Genomic DNA, 14,999 nt, shown 5'->3' on the forward strand with positions numbered 1-14,999 from the left:
TAATATATTTATATGAAATTATATTATTTAATTAGTATTGATCAAGAATTAATTTGGAATTAATTTTGTGATCAAAAGGAGACTAATTAAATATATGGGGATTGATTGTGTAAATCATTCATTCTTATATATGTAGGCTTATGATCCATAGTTCTTCTTAGGGGTGGAATTGGTACGGTACCAATTCGTTTTTCCTTAAACCGTGTACCGTACCAACTATACTTGGTATAAAAAAATTGCTACCAGTACCGTACCAAATATATTTGGTACCAATATATTTGGCTGCCAACAAGTTTGGTTGGTACAAATTGGTAATGGTATATACCGACTTATTTTATTTTTCTATTGTAAGATTTTAAAATAAGAAAATACATCGGGTAATTTTGATATTTAGTAAAGAAATAGGTTATGTAGTTCTTTTAATTTACAAAGTAATTCTATTAAAGTAACGTTAAAATAACATTTTAGTTTTGTGTTTTAACGTGTTAATAACTATCGACTAATGCAACCAAATAACTTATATAACGTTATTAAAACTCTAAACACTAAATACAATTGACAATTGAAAATTTGAAATATACGATTTTGTTTATATATATATATATATATATATATATATATATATATATATATATATATATATATATATATATATATATATGAATTGGTTGGTACCGAATTACCATGGTATTCAAAATTGTATACCATTACCGTACCAAGATTGTTCAATTGGTACGATACTACCAACCAAACATGTTGGCTACCAACTTTCTTGGTTCGGTTGGTAGCATGTTGGTTGGTTTTCCGTGGTACAATTTTGACAGCCCTAGTTCTTCTTGTTAGGCTAAACCCATGGAGTAAGTAACCCATTGATACTCCATGGAGGTTTTAACCCATGGAGCATGAAGAATATGGAAAGACATGAGTTACGTGGTGTAACCCTAATAGCCACAATATATAAGGACCCCATGGCTCAAGAAATTGGCACTAGTGTGTATACACATGAGGGCTAACCGATTTGAGAATATGAACCTTTTCTCTCAAGTTATTCCAAGATGTTGTTGATGTTGTGTGAACCATTTGAGGTGTCACACTTGAGGCAGTAGGCTCTTAAGCTTCATGGAATCAAGCTACAACAAAGAGGTATGTAATTCTACTATAATTTATATTATATGTACTTCATATTATGCTAGTTAGAACAATACCTTGGAAAATTGATATTTGCATGTATAATAGAGAAAACATAGATCCAAGGTATTTAGGGTTGCATGTACACCTTATGAGTGTTAGAATGCATAAAACCCTTCAGTTGTATCCCCTACAAATCTTCCAACCCAAAAATCATAAACCCTAAAACTCAAAAACCCAAAATCATAAACAATATATGATGTATGTATGAAGTTCGATTTTCAAAGCTCGATCTGGAGTTCTTGAGTTCATGAGAAAAGAGAAGAAATAAAGAGAAAGAGATAATACAAAACCTTGAATATGAAACAAATCTGATGTGTATATTCATCTTTGTTTGTGTATGTGTTCTTGAATCTAGAAGATATATGATGTGGGTGTTAATCTTTGTATCAAAGAAAGAGAGAAAATAAAACAAAGAGAGAGAGTGAGAGAATACTGCCAAATATGTCGGAAAAGTCATAAAAACCGGAGAAGATGACCATAGTCTTGTCGGAGCGGTCAAATACGTCGTAAATCGGCTAAACCAATGATATCAGACCATAAATAAGAATGTTTTCTTGAAGAGTTCAAACAAATTCAATGACACTTGTGGAAAAAAATCTCCATGACTAAATATACAAATCAAAAACATCTTACCATTTTAAGTAAGTTTCCTTGATATTCTTTTATGAAAATGTTCTTCTTAGACAATGGACATGTTGCATTTATTATGACGCGTGGCAGGTTTTTTGCAACACTCGTCTTGTCTGATCGAGACATGTTACTTGTAAACATGAATAGAATTACATAAAACTATTAAATTTCTGTTGTAACCAGGGTAACTTGATTCGTTCTAGAACAAAATACTACAAACATCTCTTTGAAATACGAATTGGAGAGTTGCTATGTTGTTTACCAAGAATTCAGACTTCTTGAATCTTTCAGGTTTGACAATTCACAGACATCAACATCGTCATCGCCATTTTAGAGGTTAGAATGCTTCCGCCGAAATGCATATCGTAACAAAGACGATTTCGTGGTAATTTCGATTGGTGAATTCTATACGCGTTTATTATCGCAATTACCCGTTTTCCCATTTCGATATCTAATATCTTAGATCAAATATCAGTTACCAGATCTCCCTGTTTCAAGAAATTCAGAGGTATTTCTCCGTTTCAAAATTCTGTTTGTTTGTTGGATTTGAGCTTTTTAAGCTTATTAGGTTCTGCTAGATTTATTGTAATTAAAAACCCTAAGTTTGATTCAGCTCTTCGCCTCTTCCCCAATGCTTTTGAAAATTTGGAACACAAAAGATCAGCGTTATTGAATGGATAATAATTATAATCATTCATCTCAATACAATCCATACCCTTATGGATATAATCCTAATTCTTCCCCATATCCACCACCTTCCAATTACCCTCAATACCCACCTTCAAATTCATCTCCATATCCACCTTATCCCCACCCATATCCACATGCATCACCACCACAAACCCCGCCGGAATACTCATACCCACATCCATCACCACCACAAACTCCATCGGAATACTCATATCCACATCCATCACCACCACAAACCCCACAGGAATACTGGTACCCTCCTCCACAACCATTTTCCGGTGCACCACCTCCATACCAACACCCTGGATATGGCTACCCTCCCCCACCACAATACAATCAAGAAACCTTTCCTCCTCCATTTCCACCTCCTGAAGCTCAACCGACTAATCACCACCACCACCACCACCAAGATAGTAGTGGTGGTGGTGGTGAAACACCACCACTCTCTGCTCCAATCTATTACCCGCCTATAGATCATCATTTATCTCAACTCTCTTTATCTGAATCTGCACCATCCGCCCCCGCATCACCACCTGCACCCGCCGCCACGTCAGCAGAAACACCGCCAGTCACCCCTCCAATCTATCCAAGTGTGATTACAAACGAATCTTTATCAAGTCATAGTTTTCATGGGCATTCTTCAAATCCTGAGGTGCCTCTTTTACATAGCAACTCTCTTGATCTATCTCAAACACCCTCTCTCAACAACGCCCCTTCATTCATAAACCCACAAAACAATCAACAATACCAAATAGTATCATTCGGGCCTTCAAAAAAGGCATTAAAAGTCCTCCTTCTACATGGGAATTTGGACATATGGATACACGAAGCAAAAAACCTTCCAAATATGGATATGTTTCATAAAACAATGGGGGATTTTTTCAATCGATTTCCTGGAACCCGAAGCAAAATCACCAGTGACCCTTATGTTTCCATAGCTGTGACAAGTGCTGTGATTGGAAGAACTTATGTGATTTCCAACAGTGAGAATCCAATTTGGAAGCAACATTTTAATGTACCTGTTGCACATCATGCAGCTGAAATTCATTTTCTTGTTAAAGATAGTGATGTTGTGGGGTCACAACTTATAGGAGTTGTTGCAATCCCAGTTGAAGATCTGTATTCAGGAACAAGAATCGAAGGGTTTTTTCCACTGATTGGAACAAATGGAAGACCTTGTAAGAATGGAGCTGGTTTAGGGCTTTCAATTCAATACATTTCAATGGAGAATTTGAGTTTTTATCATAATGGAGTTGGAGTGAATCCAGAAGGGGTACCAGGGACATATTTTCCATTAAGAAGAGGGGGGAGGGTGACTTTATATCAAGATGCACATGTGCATAATGGGAGTTTACCAGATTTTAGGCTTGATGAAGGAATGCATTATGTTCATGGGACTTGTTGGAATGATATATTTGAAGCAATAAGTAAAGCAAGACATCTGATTTATATAACAGGGTGGTCTGTGTGGCATGAAGTGAGACTTGTACGTGGGGTTGGTAGTTTTCCCGAATATACCCTTGGTGAGCTTTTGAAATTGAAGTCACAAGAAGGTGTTAGGGTTTTGCTTCTTGTTTGGGATGATCCTACTTCAAGGAACATTTTGGGGTTCAAAATGGTAAGTTTTTTTTTTCCTTATAATCTTCATTAACATGTGTTTGGATTTACATTTTGAAAGTGATAATTATGACCCGAATAATCAGAATCGGATAATCGGTTGTTTAAGCTATTATAGTTTTTGGGCTTAATGTTAATTTTGTAAATATGTTGATATAAAAGGACCTTTTAGTCATTTGGCCCCATAAGAATTGAAAATATGTACATCACAAAGATCAAAGCTTTATTTAATATACATAAAAAAAGTTCAAAGCTTTATTCAGTATACATCACTTATACTTTATTTTTTTTCAATAAAACTATAATTGATTCAGACATCTTTCCAATTTAACCAATGGTTAATTTTGAAAATTAGCATTAATATAGGACTTTTGAAATTTTTGGGCTTAATATATATTTTTTTTTTGTTTTTCAGGATGGATTTATGGCTACTCATGATGAAGAAACTCGGCATTTTTTTAAGCATTCTTCAGTGCAAGTGCTGCTTGTTCCTCGTATGGCTGGAAAAAGACACAGCTGGGTGAAGAAACAGGTGTGCAGGAATTCTTAAATGTAGAATATATTTAATATATTTAAAAATAAAAAAAAAGATTGTAAGTATAGAATGTATATTCTCTAAAGTATAAAGTATGCAACTTTGATAGCTTTATAAGTAGAAATCTTTTCGAAGATATAAAAAAGTTGCACCTTTTATAAAGCTCTGGCTGTTTGTACTTTGTACTTTTATAAACTTTTATTTTTTATAAAAAAAGTTTCAACTTTTTTATACTTAATGGAGAGATGACTTAATCTAATAAGCTGTATATGGGTGTTCCTTTTGACCTAATGCAGAAAGGACTTATTAATAAAGAAAGTTTTCCCATTAAATTCTCTTTTACAAACATATCCTCTTTTATTTTTATTTTATTTTTTGATTTTACCTAGTGTACCATCATTTTCTCAAAAAAAAAAATTCAAACAATATCCTTTATAATGTTCTCTTATTTTTTTTTACACAAAAAGTTGTACCTTTTATGGAAAAAGTTTCAACCTTTTTATATATTTTGCTTTTTTACTTAATGAGATATGACTTAATCCAGTAAGCTATATATAGGTTTTCTTTTTTAACCTAATGCAGAAAGAACTACTTAATACGCCCTCATTAAGTCCTAACTTTTTACAAATACGCCCTCATTTATCCGACTTTTTTCCACTTTCCCAGGTCTTCTTTCGTTTCTCAAATACTTTTTAAACATCGTTCATCTATTACAACACTTACAAAAGCTTCAAGTAAAGTGAAACTACTAATTCACACCCTTTTTTCTAAGATTGATTTTTTTTTTGAAATGTGTTTTAGGAAGTTGGAACTATTTATACACACCACCAAAAAACAGTGATTGTTGATACTGATGCTGGATATGGTAAAAGAAGAATTATGGCTTTTGTTGGAGGACTTGACTTATGTGATGGGAGATATGATACTCCACAGCATCCTTTGTTTAGAAGTCTTTCAACAGTTCATGCAGATGACTTTCATAACCCTACTTTCACGGTGATTAATCCAATATCTTTTTCATTTTTTCTTGACTTTTAGTTTGATTAATTCAATGAGTTATTTTAGATGAGAATTACATTTGAATCACTTATTGATATACTTCTATTTATAACGAAAAGGGCAACTTAAAAGTTTGACATTTTTCCAAATGAACCATTTTGACCTGTTATATTTCTATATTTCACAGGTAATTTTCCAGATTACCCATTTTGACAAGTTTATATTTATCAAGTCATAATGTTTAAATATCTGAAACTTTTATTGATTTATTGGAAAAATGAAACCGCATAATTGCCCAAAATATAATGGTTATATCTAATTTCACAAATAGAAAATTCAAAAATCGATTGTGGCCTTTTTTCTACTGCTATTCAAGAACTTTGATTTTAATTTTTTTTTTATTTTATTTTGTACAACCTTATCTGTTTAATAAGATACATCAATCTTACGTATATGTAAGAAACATTTTAAATTAACTATGTTTATTCCCATCCTCCCATCATTAGAGGTGGCAATTTCAACCCATACATGTAAAAATTGATATGTAACATTCTATTTCTAATGAATCCAATGTGTAAAATTGAACGAAAAAAGCTTAAAAGGAAGATAGCTTCAAGTTTTTCCATAAAAGATATATATTTTGTTTTTTCAAAAATGCAAAAATACTCGATATCACGGTTGCTTTCTTGCCATTTTCCCTTATTAATATTATCTTTTGCAAGATATTATTTATTTACGAGTTATGAGAAGATATATATATATATATATATATATATATATATATATATATATATATATATATATATTTATTTATTTATTTATTTTTATTTTTATAATCAGGGTAATTTTGCGGGTTGTCCAAGAGAACCATGGCATGACATGCATAGTAAAATCGATGGTCCAGCAGCATATGATGTGATGAGTAACTTTGAAGAAAGATGGCTAAAAGCTTCAAAGCCTCATGGTTTTAAAAAACTCAAAACTTCATATGATGATGCTTTACTTAGAATAGAAAGGGTACCCGAACTTTTGGGTGTACATGCTCAACCTTCCTTTAGTGATCAAGATCCCGAAGGCTGGCATGTACAGGTAAATAATTTTTTTATTTTATTTTTTCAAAATATATCAATTTAGCCCACATTTATAACCTTTTTCTTTATTTAATGTAGATTTTCCGTTCAATCGATTCAAATTCGGTTAAAGGGTTTCCAAAGGATGCGAGGTTAGCTGCAGAAAAGGTGTGAGATATACTGATTAAAATTTATTATCCTATATGAAAAAGAAAATATTAAATATGAAATATAAAATGAAAATGTTGTTGATGGATTTATAAACAGAATTTGGTTTGTGGGAAGAATGTGATGATTGATATGAGCATACATTCGGCATACGTGAAAGCTATTCGTTCTGCACAACATTTTATTTATATCGAGAATCAATACTTCATTGGATCATCATACAATTGGAGTTCCTATAAAGACTTGGGTAACAAACTTCTCTTTTATCTATGCATGTGCCTGATAATTCTTTTTTATCAGGCACATACTGTACTAGGCCTCGTACACACACTGTACCAAGCCTAATACATGTACCAGGCCTGGTAGAATGTATCAGGCCTGGTACATACCACACAATGTACCATCCTGGTTCTATTGTGTGTATCAGTGCCAGATAGATAGTTGCATGATATGGAGATGAAGATTTGGTAAATGAAGTTTTTCATATATACAATTGATTATGTTTGTTAGGTGCCAACAATTTGATACCAATGGAGATTGCGCTTAAAATCGCAAGTAAAATCAAAGCACACGAAAGGTTTGCAGTGTATATCATCATCCCTATGTGGCCAGAGGGCGTCCCTACGGGCTCTGCTACACAACGTATTCTTTTTTGGCAGGTATATTAAATGCAAGAAATAGCAACCTACTTGCTTACAAATGCAATTAAAAATGTTTCTTTTTTTTTTTTTAATAAAAAAAAATTGCAGAACAAGACGATGCAAATGATGTATGAGACGATTTACAAGGCTTTGGAGGAAGTTGGGCTTGAGGGGTCATTTTCAGCACAAGATTATTTGAATTTCTTTTGTCTTGGAAACCGTGAAGCTTCTGGTCCAGATGATAATTTAGGCGATGAGAGCCCTTCTACAGGAAATACTCCTCAGGTCTCGTTTGACTCTTTGACTTTTTCAAGAATTAGTAATCTACTTTCATTTTTTTGTAAACTACAAGATTATACTTTTATTTCTTCCTATTTACAGCATTATAATTTGAAAAATCTAACCAATTATAACAATGTCATCCAAATACAATGCAGTTTTTAAAGTACAATTTTTCCAATAAGAAAAATAAAAGTTATAAATACAATGTATAATTGGGTGGAGTTTTCAATCTACAATGCCTTAATAGGCAAAAAAAAAAATGAAAATACACTGTTGTAACTTGTAGCAGAAAGAAATAAAAGTAGGATACTATAATAAACAAATGAATTAGTACCTCCTATTAAAGGAAACTAAAACATTAAAATCCAAACTTTATTTTTAGATTCTGTTTATTCAGAAATTCTTTTTTTGTCTCATGAAATAAGGAGAATAAATGTGATTATTGGTCCCACTTTCAACAAATTTAATCCTAAATGACCAGAATCAGTATTTATTTACAAACATCCAAAACACCCCCTAACAATTACCTGTTTTGCAACATTGACCCTCACATATTTGTTATGTTTTCTCACATTTATTTTTCATAGCAAAGAAATGATTACATTTATTTTTAAAATAAATTATTATTATTATAGGGACTTTCTCGTAAAAGCCGGAGATTCATGATATATGTACATTCAAAAGGCATGATAGTTGATGATGAGTATGTAATTATCGGATCTGCAAACATAAATCAACGGTCTATGGAGGGAACAAGAGATACAGAAATTGCAATGGGAGCTTATCAACCTCATCATACTTGGGCAATAAAACACGCCAATCCACTAGGACAGGTAAAAAAAAATTAATTCTCAAATTGCCAAGGGAATGGAATCGCTCATTCCGTTGGAATGAGAAAAAACTCTTTGTTTTGTTTGATTGTTTGATGGAATGGAATCACATGACACGTGTTTTTTTGTAGGTATACGGATACCGAATGTCGCTATGGGCAGAACATCTTGGCCACGTGGACGATCGTTTTACACAACCGGAATCTCTGGAATGTGTGCGCCACGTCAGATCGTTATCCGAAGCTAATTGGAAACAATTTGCATCCGATCAAATATCAGAAATGAGGGGACATCTTTTGAAATACCCCGTTGAGGTTGACCGAAGAGGAAAAGTCAAATCTCTTCCCGGATTTGAAAATTTCCCCGATGTGGGTGGCCAAATCGTCGGCTCCTTCCTTGGGATTCAAGAGAATTTGACTATTTGATGATTTTTTTTTTTTGACAAGTTTGACTTTTCAAGATGTAGGGTTTCTTCATATTCCAATTTTTTGATAGAGTTTATGATGTGTATAGTTTTTTATTGTATGCAAATTAAATAGTTTGTTCTTTATGTTATATTTGTTGATTGTGTACATTTGAGTACCCTTTCTTTATATTTAAATAAATCTTTTGAATTTGTGCTTTTTGGTATATGTAGTTTCTAGGGATGGTTTGAGTTTCACCAGTTTATGATGCAAAATATCATTTTGAAGGTTTAGGATTTCGGGTTTATGGAAGTTTGAAATGGACATTTATTGGTTTATAGGCAAATCATTAAAACACATACTAGGTTTTATAAATTCTATGTTCTTGGAAGATTTCATATTTTCATATTGTGTGTAGTGATCAAACCATTACAATTTTATCATTTAAGAAAATCAATTTTATCCGTTTTGAAAAAAGAAAAATTGAAATAAATACAATCGTAATTTAGTTTCATCATTATGTATTTATGTTGATTTGATCACAAAACTATTACTTTCTTTATGGTTATTGAGTGGCTAACTAGACAAAAAGTAATAGTTGAGTAGATAAAAAAAAAGTAATAGTAATTGGTACGTTATGTATTATGCATTTTACCCTAATATCAAAACCTACTAACTAGATTTTTTTTTTGGAGTAAATTAAGTAATTAATAATATAACCAACTTTTTAATTATCATCGTACAATGAGTGAGATGACAAACGGGCAACAAGTTGTGCCGCTAAGCCTTTATGAATGGTAAAGTTAATTCTTTTAAAGACTACATCCGAAGATCTATGTGATATAACATTACTATGCATGATTCGTTGTACTCTTTTAAGAAGCTCTACGGCATCCGGTGCGAGGAAACCAAACGTATCAAATGCAAATGGTATGAACACGTGTTGATTTTCTAGGCACGATCTCTCATGTTTGGTGACTTTGCATGTGGCTGCTTTTAAAGCAGCATATCCCGCTGTGAAACCCCCATCCCTCAGACCCACGAGAGGAGATACCCCTGTAAGATCCACACATGCGTGTTTCCCTCCGACCCATCCAAAAATCAGAATGCCAGCCGGTCTGAGGGTTGACCTTCCTTCTGTCGGGTCAGTCAAGAAATTAACAGGTGTCTCTTTCTTAGCGGAAACCCCGGCACGCTTAAATATATCAAACAAGACATCCCTAACCATATCGTGCCTGTATTTAAACCCCGGGAGTTCTTTACAGTGAACTGCATGCTCCCCAAAAGAGTCCAAACATGCCTTGCGACACACAGGACATATCTCGTCAGCTGGGAAAATGGGAATCATGAGTCGATATTTGAGAATAGTACGATACTCCATGGGAGACATGTGTTGGCCAAGCCCATCTATAGGGATAGCTAGAAGAAAATCTTGAGCATGTGGTGCACGTAAGCACTGGAAAACCGCTTTCTGCCAAGCCGTCATGTCGAAATGCACTTCCATATCTTGGACAATTTTATGAAAAAAGACACTCACCATGAAACGACCCAAAAATCACGGCTAAAAAAAATTCTTTTAAAACATTACTAAAACCATATTTATAAAAATCGTATCATAAGTCATAACATAGTTTCCGAGTATCAATTCAAAACATAATCTTATTATCATAGTAAAACATTCCCAGGCTAACTGACTATGGTGTTTGCACTGCAATCTTCCCGAGCTCCTCTTTTGAAAACTGAGTACCTGAAACCAAAACTGAAAACCGTAAGCACGAAGCTTAGTGAGCTCCCCCAAACTACCACATACCATACAAACATATAAATCACATACTAGGCCTTGCCCACTACATCGGACCGAGGTCCGGACTAACTGGGGCCTTGCCCCCTGCATCGGACCGAAGTCCGGAAACTGACTGGGACCTTGTCCCCTGCATCGGACCGAAGTCCGTACTAACTGAGGCCTTGCCCCCTGCATCGGACCAAAGTCCGGAAACTGACTGGGACTTTGTCCCCTGCATCGGACCGAATTCCGGACTAACTGGGGCCTTGCCCCTGCATCGGACCAAAGTCCGGAACTAACTGAACAAAGCATAACATAAACATATCAACTAGCATGAACACACATATACTGCATACTGCATCGGGCCGTAGCCCGGAACACATAACACATAAATCCTGTCTGAGCCACGAAGGCATCAAACATACTAACTACTGCATCGGACCGAGTCCGGAAACTACTGCTAACTAATCAGGTCGACATTGTGGCCGTAGACCCGTTCCTACTGGAAGGAAACTCACCTCGTAGCCTAGCTTCTGAAAGAACTGCTTCGGAATCTGACTGCTGCGTCTTCGGTTTCACCCCGGCTACAATTTCCATAAGTACCATCAATCAAACACCGATAATAACACTGAGGTAAAATTGTTGGATTAATGTCTAAGTCCATAACTATATTTGGTAAGACTTGACCCGACCCGGCATGGTCCATTTGGGTTGCATACCATCATGCACTTGAATGAGAGAAATAAGACACTTATGGTTATTAATATATTATAAGTTCTAGTATATTAATAATAAGAATAATAAGATTATTTAATTAGTATTGATCAAGAATTAATCTAGGATTAATTAAGTGATCAAAAGAAGACTAATTAAATATATGGGTTGATTGTGTAAATCATCCATACTTGTATAGTGGGCTAATGCTCCATGGATAATCAAGTTGGGCTAAACCCATAGGATGGTCCATGGATGCTCCATGGTGTATTTGTACCCATGGATCCAAGGAAATGGAAGGCCATGACAATTAAGAGTTTATTCTAATTGTGTAACTATATAAGCATCTTATTATTGAGGAAAAATCGGCCACTAGTGTGTGTGAAGAAAGGGCTAGCCGATTTTGAAGAGTGTAGAATTCTCTCAAGTTATTCTAAGTGTTTTGATGATTGTGATTCCATTTGAGGTGTCACACTTGGGGCACTAGGCACTCAAGCTTCATGAAGACATTCTACACCAAAGAGGTATGTATTCTATCTTGCTATAGTTATTGTTTTGTATGCTAGATTAGGATAATACCTTGGAAGTTCTTATTTGCATGTATAATAGAGAAAACATAGATCCAAGGTATTTAGGGTTGCATGTACACTTAGGAAGTGTTAGAATGCTCAAAAACCCAACAGTGGTATCAGAGCCACGGGTTGTTTTCTGTTATATTGATGCAAATATTTTATTTTCAAACTTGAAAAAAAAAGGAAAAAAAACATGAAGTTTGTCAAATTTTAAAATAATTACTTGTTCTTGTGAAAAAACTAATTATTTGTAAAATTTGAATAATTTGCTTTATGAGTTGAATTAGGTCAAATTTAATAAAAGATAAAATAATATGATTATTTTATTAGTTTTAAAAGTTTGATCTAAAGAGTTTTATTTTTTTTGAAACCTCCATAAGTTATGGATATGAAAAGGTTTTAAAAAAAAAATTGATTCAAAGTTTTTTTTGGAGTTACAAAATTTGGTGTTAATGTTTTAAAGGATTCCATAACTTAAGAATAAGTTATGGATCACCAAAAGTTTTTTTGTGTTACCTTGTTTTATGAGTGAATTTAGATTAATGAATAAAATTATGTGATAGTTGGTTTTAATCCAAATTAATCTAAGAATTGATTCTAAAATGTGTTTTTGTAACTTGTCATCAAGTTATATGAAAAGTCACATTTAAGAATCATAAAACTCATAAAAAATTGGCAAAGGTTACAAAAATGAAGAGTCTAGTTCTAATTAAATGGTTTTATGACTCCATAACTTGTCCTCAAGTTATGGAGGACCAAGAGTCTCTTCATTTAATAAAATAAAATAAAAATAAAAAAAAGGTGTAACCTTAATTAATTCCATAAGTTATAAAATAAAGAAAAGTTAATTCTTTTATTAGTTTAAAGTCTTCCATAACTTGTCCTCAAGTTATGGAACTTGAAGAGTTTTTGGATTAAAACTACTTTAAACACATAAGTTATGGAATTAATTAGTTTTGAATAGTTTCAAAACTTGCCCTCAAGTTTTGGAATTTGTAAAGTTTTCTCTAATGAATACTTTAATTCCAAGTTAGCCCTTAGAATTTTAAAAGTTAAAATTCAACCCTTATACTTTATAATATTATAAGTTAATAATATATATATGTATAAGAGTAAAGTCAGTCTTACCGCTAGTACGCCTCATTCACGAAGCCGGTCTATAAGGTGGGTATAAGGTTGTTGCCTATAAAATGGCAACTTAATGGGTGTCCACTCTCACCCACCGCTTGCTTGACTGGTGGAGGGTCGTTAGCCGAACGGGTTTGATAGGACTTGAATTCTCCCTTCATTAAAAGTATTAATGAAAAAATACTAAGTAACTAAACTCGTAATAATACCCAATCTTAGTTACTTAGGAAAAATGTGAATAAGGTGCTAATCCATGAAATTACACTTTACACTTTGTCTAAGTCGTTAGTGGAGTGTGTGTGGTTAACCGGCACACTAACTTGGACTTAACAAGGTAGGTAAAGGGTGACTTAATATTTATCATAGTATCGATGGAGCGTGTGTGGTTAACCGGCACATCGATTGAGGGGTAATTTATTAAGGGTACCAAGTGATTTGCATGGTTACTTCACACCTTGTTTTGTGATCCTCGGCATCCCAGTCACAAAACCTGAAGGGCACACTCGAGATTGAAACATGCCTTTGAAAAGTTCAATGAATCTCAAAGATCTAGGAGTTTCAAAACCAATTAAAACCTAATAATACATTTCGTTTATCTTGGTGGAAATTGGTGAATCGTCATTCACCTACCTTCAAATATTTTATAGCTTGGATTACGGCATACCTCTTCTAAGTTATAAAATAGTTTGTTGGGTCCTAGCCTTAATATTTCATATTGGGTGTCATATTAAGGACTTTAAATCAATTATCTTGAATATCTCCCAAAAGATGTCTGTAATAGACACCTATGATCTTCCCAAATCTCTTGAAACAAGGTTTCCTAATGAAGATGATGTCCCATGGATATCATACTTATTTCTCCTCCTCCAATTATTCTCCCCAATCCACAAGTTTTTGAAAAAAGTTTAAGGTCACTCAAGCCCTATTGGCAAGGCAAGGTCTAGGTGTGGACACATCTTGGAGATGTAGTCACATATTGACAAGCCGGGAGAGTTGGGTGTCAAAGTCTTGAGAAAGTTGGTGGTTCAACTACTTTCTAAGTCACATAGTGAGTTCTTTTGGAACACCTATGAAACAGACTATGACAAGACCCTTAATGATCTTATCTATTTGTTAAGATCAACTTCCTTAAAACTTGATGGACATTGACAATAGTGACACAGGAAATCCAGAAAAGCATTCTCTTCCCAATGGAAAGGGATCGGCCATAGTCAACTCGGTTGACCAAATGGTAAAGAGAAAAGCTAAGTCTGTGATAGTCCTGTGTATCTTTATCAAAGGGTCCATATGTTTATATTGCCAAAGAAAGGGCATTGGTTGCGAAGCTGCCAAATTTACCTAAGGATGTTAAAGTCAATAAGTTTGACTCTACTTCAGGTAAAATCCACTATCTAACTCTGTTAAGTTTCTATTCTGAGATTCTTGATACATGATGTGACCGGGTCGCATGGTGATGGTTTAAGAATCAAAGGAAAGTGAAGAAACTTAAAGGAAGAATATGCTGAATCAGATCGCATAGATGGATTTCTATCGCATAGTTTGAAAAATCGGATTCTTGAGCTACTTCTTAGGAGTTATGAGATATTGCTTAGGAATAGATAACAACAAGTTTTCATATGGATTGTAAGGATAGTTTTTCCGCAAAGCTTTAAAATAAAAGGAAATTTTTGATTTTATTTATTTTAAAATATCCTTACAATGGCATCTGTGGAAATTTTTGTTGCTTATAAGATTCCATTAGTAGC

At 33.8% G+C, this 14,999-nt stretch overlaps 1 protein-coding gene across 2 annotated transcripts; it reads left to right on the forward strand.

Moving 5' to 3' along the window:
- Window positions 1-1,933: 1,933 nt before the first annotated feature.
- On the forward strand, window positions 1,934-9,269 carry LOC111880789 (phospholipase D gamma 1-like). 2 transcript variants are annotated; one of them, XM_052769603.1, is made up of 11 exons: window positions 1,934-2,329; window positions 2,435-4,129; window positions 4,544-4,660; window positions 5,465-5,659; window positions 6,503-6,751; window positions 6,832-6,900; window positions 7,000-7,147; window positions 7,411-7,559; window positions 7,650-7,826; window positions 8,459-8,656; window positions 8,785-9,269. In XM_052769603.1, the coding sequence occupies exons 2-11, from the start codon at window positions 2,495-2,497 to the stop codon at window positions 9,076-9,078; spliced, it is 3,231 nt and encodes a 1,076-aa protein (XP_052625563.1). In that variant the 5' UTR covers window positions 1,934-2,329; window positions 2,435-2,494; the 3' UTR covers window positions 9,079-9,269. The 2 variants fall into 2 exon arrangements, with proteins under 2 accessions (XP_052625563.1, XP_023732972.3); XM_023877204.3 differs by having other exon boundaries at window positions 1,934-4,129.
- Window positions 9,270-14,999: the final 5,730 nt, after the last annotated feature.

This window comes from Lactuca sativa, chromosome 3 (assembly GCF_002870075.4).
Source record: "Lactuca sativa cultivar Salinas chromosome 3, Lsat_Salinas_v11, whole genome shotgun sequence".
NCBI classification, from domain to species: domain Eukaryota; kingdom Viridiplantae; phylum Streptophyta; class Magnoliopsida; order Asterales; family Asteraceae; genus Lactuca; species Lactuca sativa.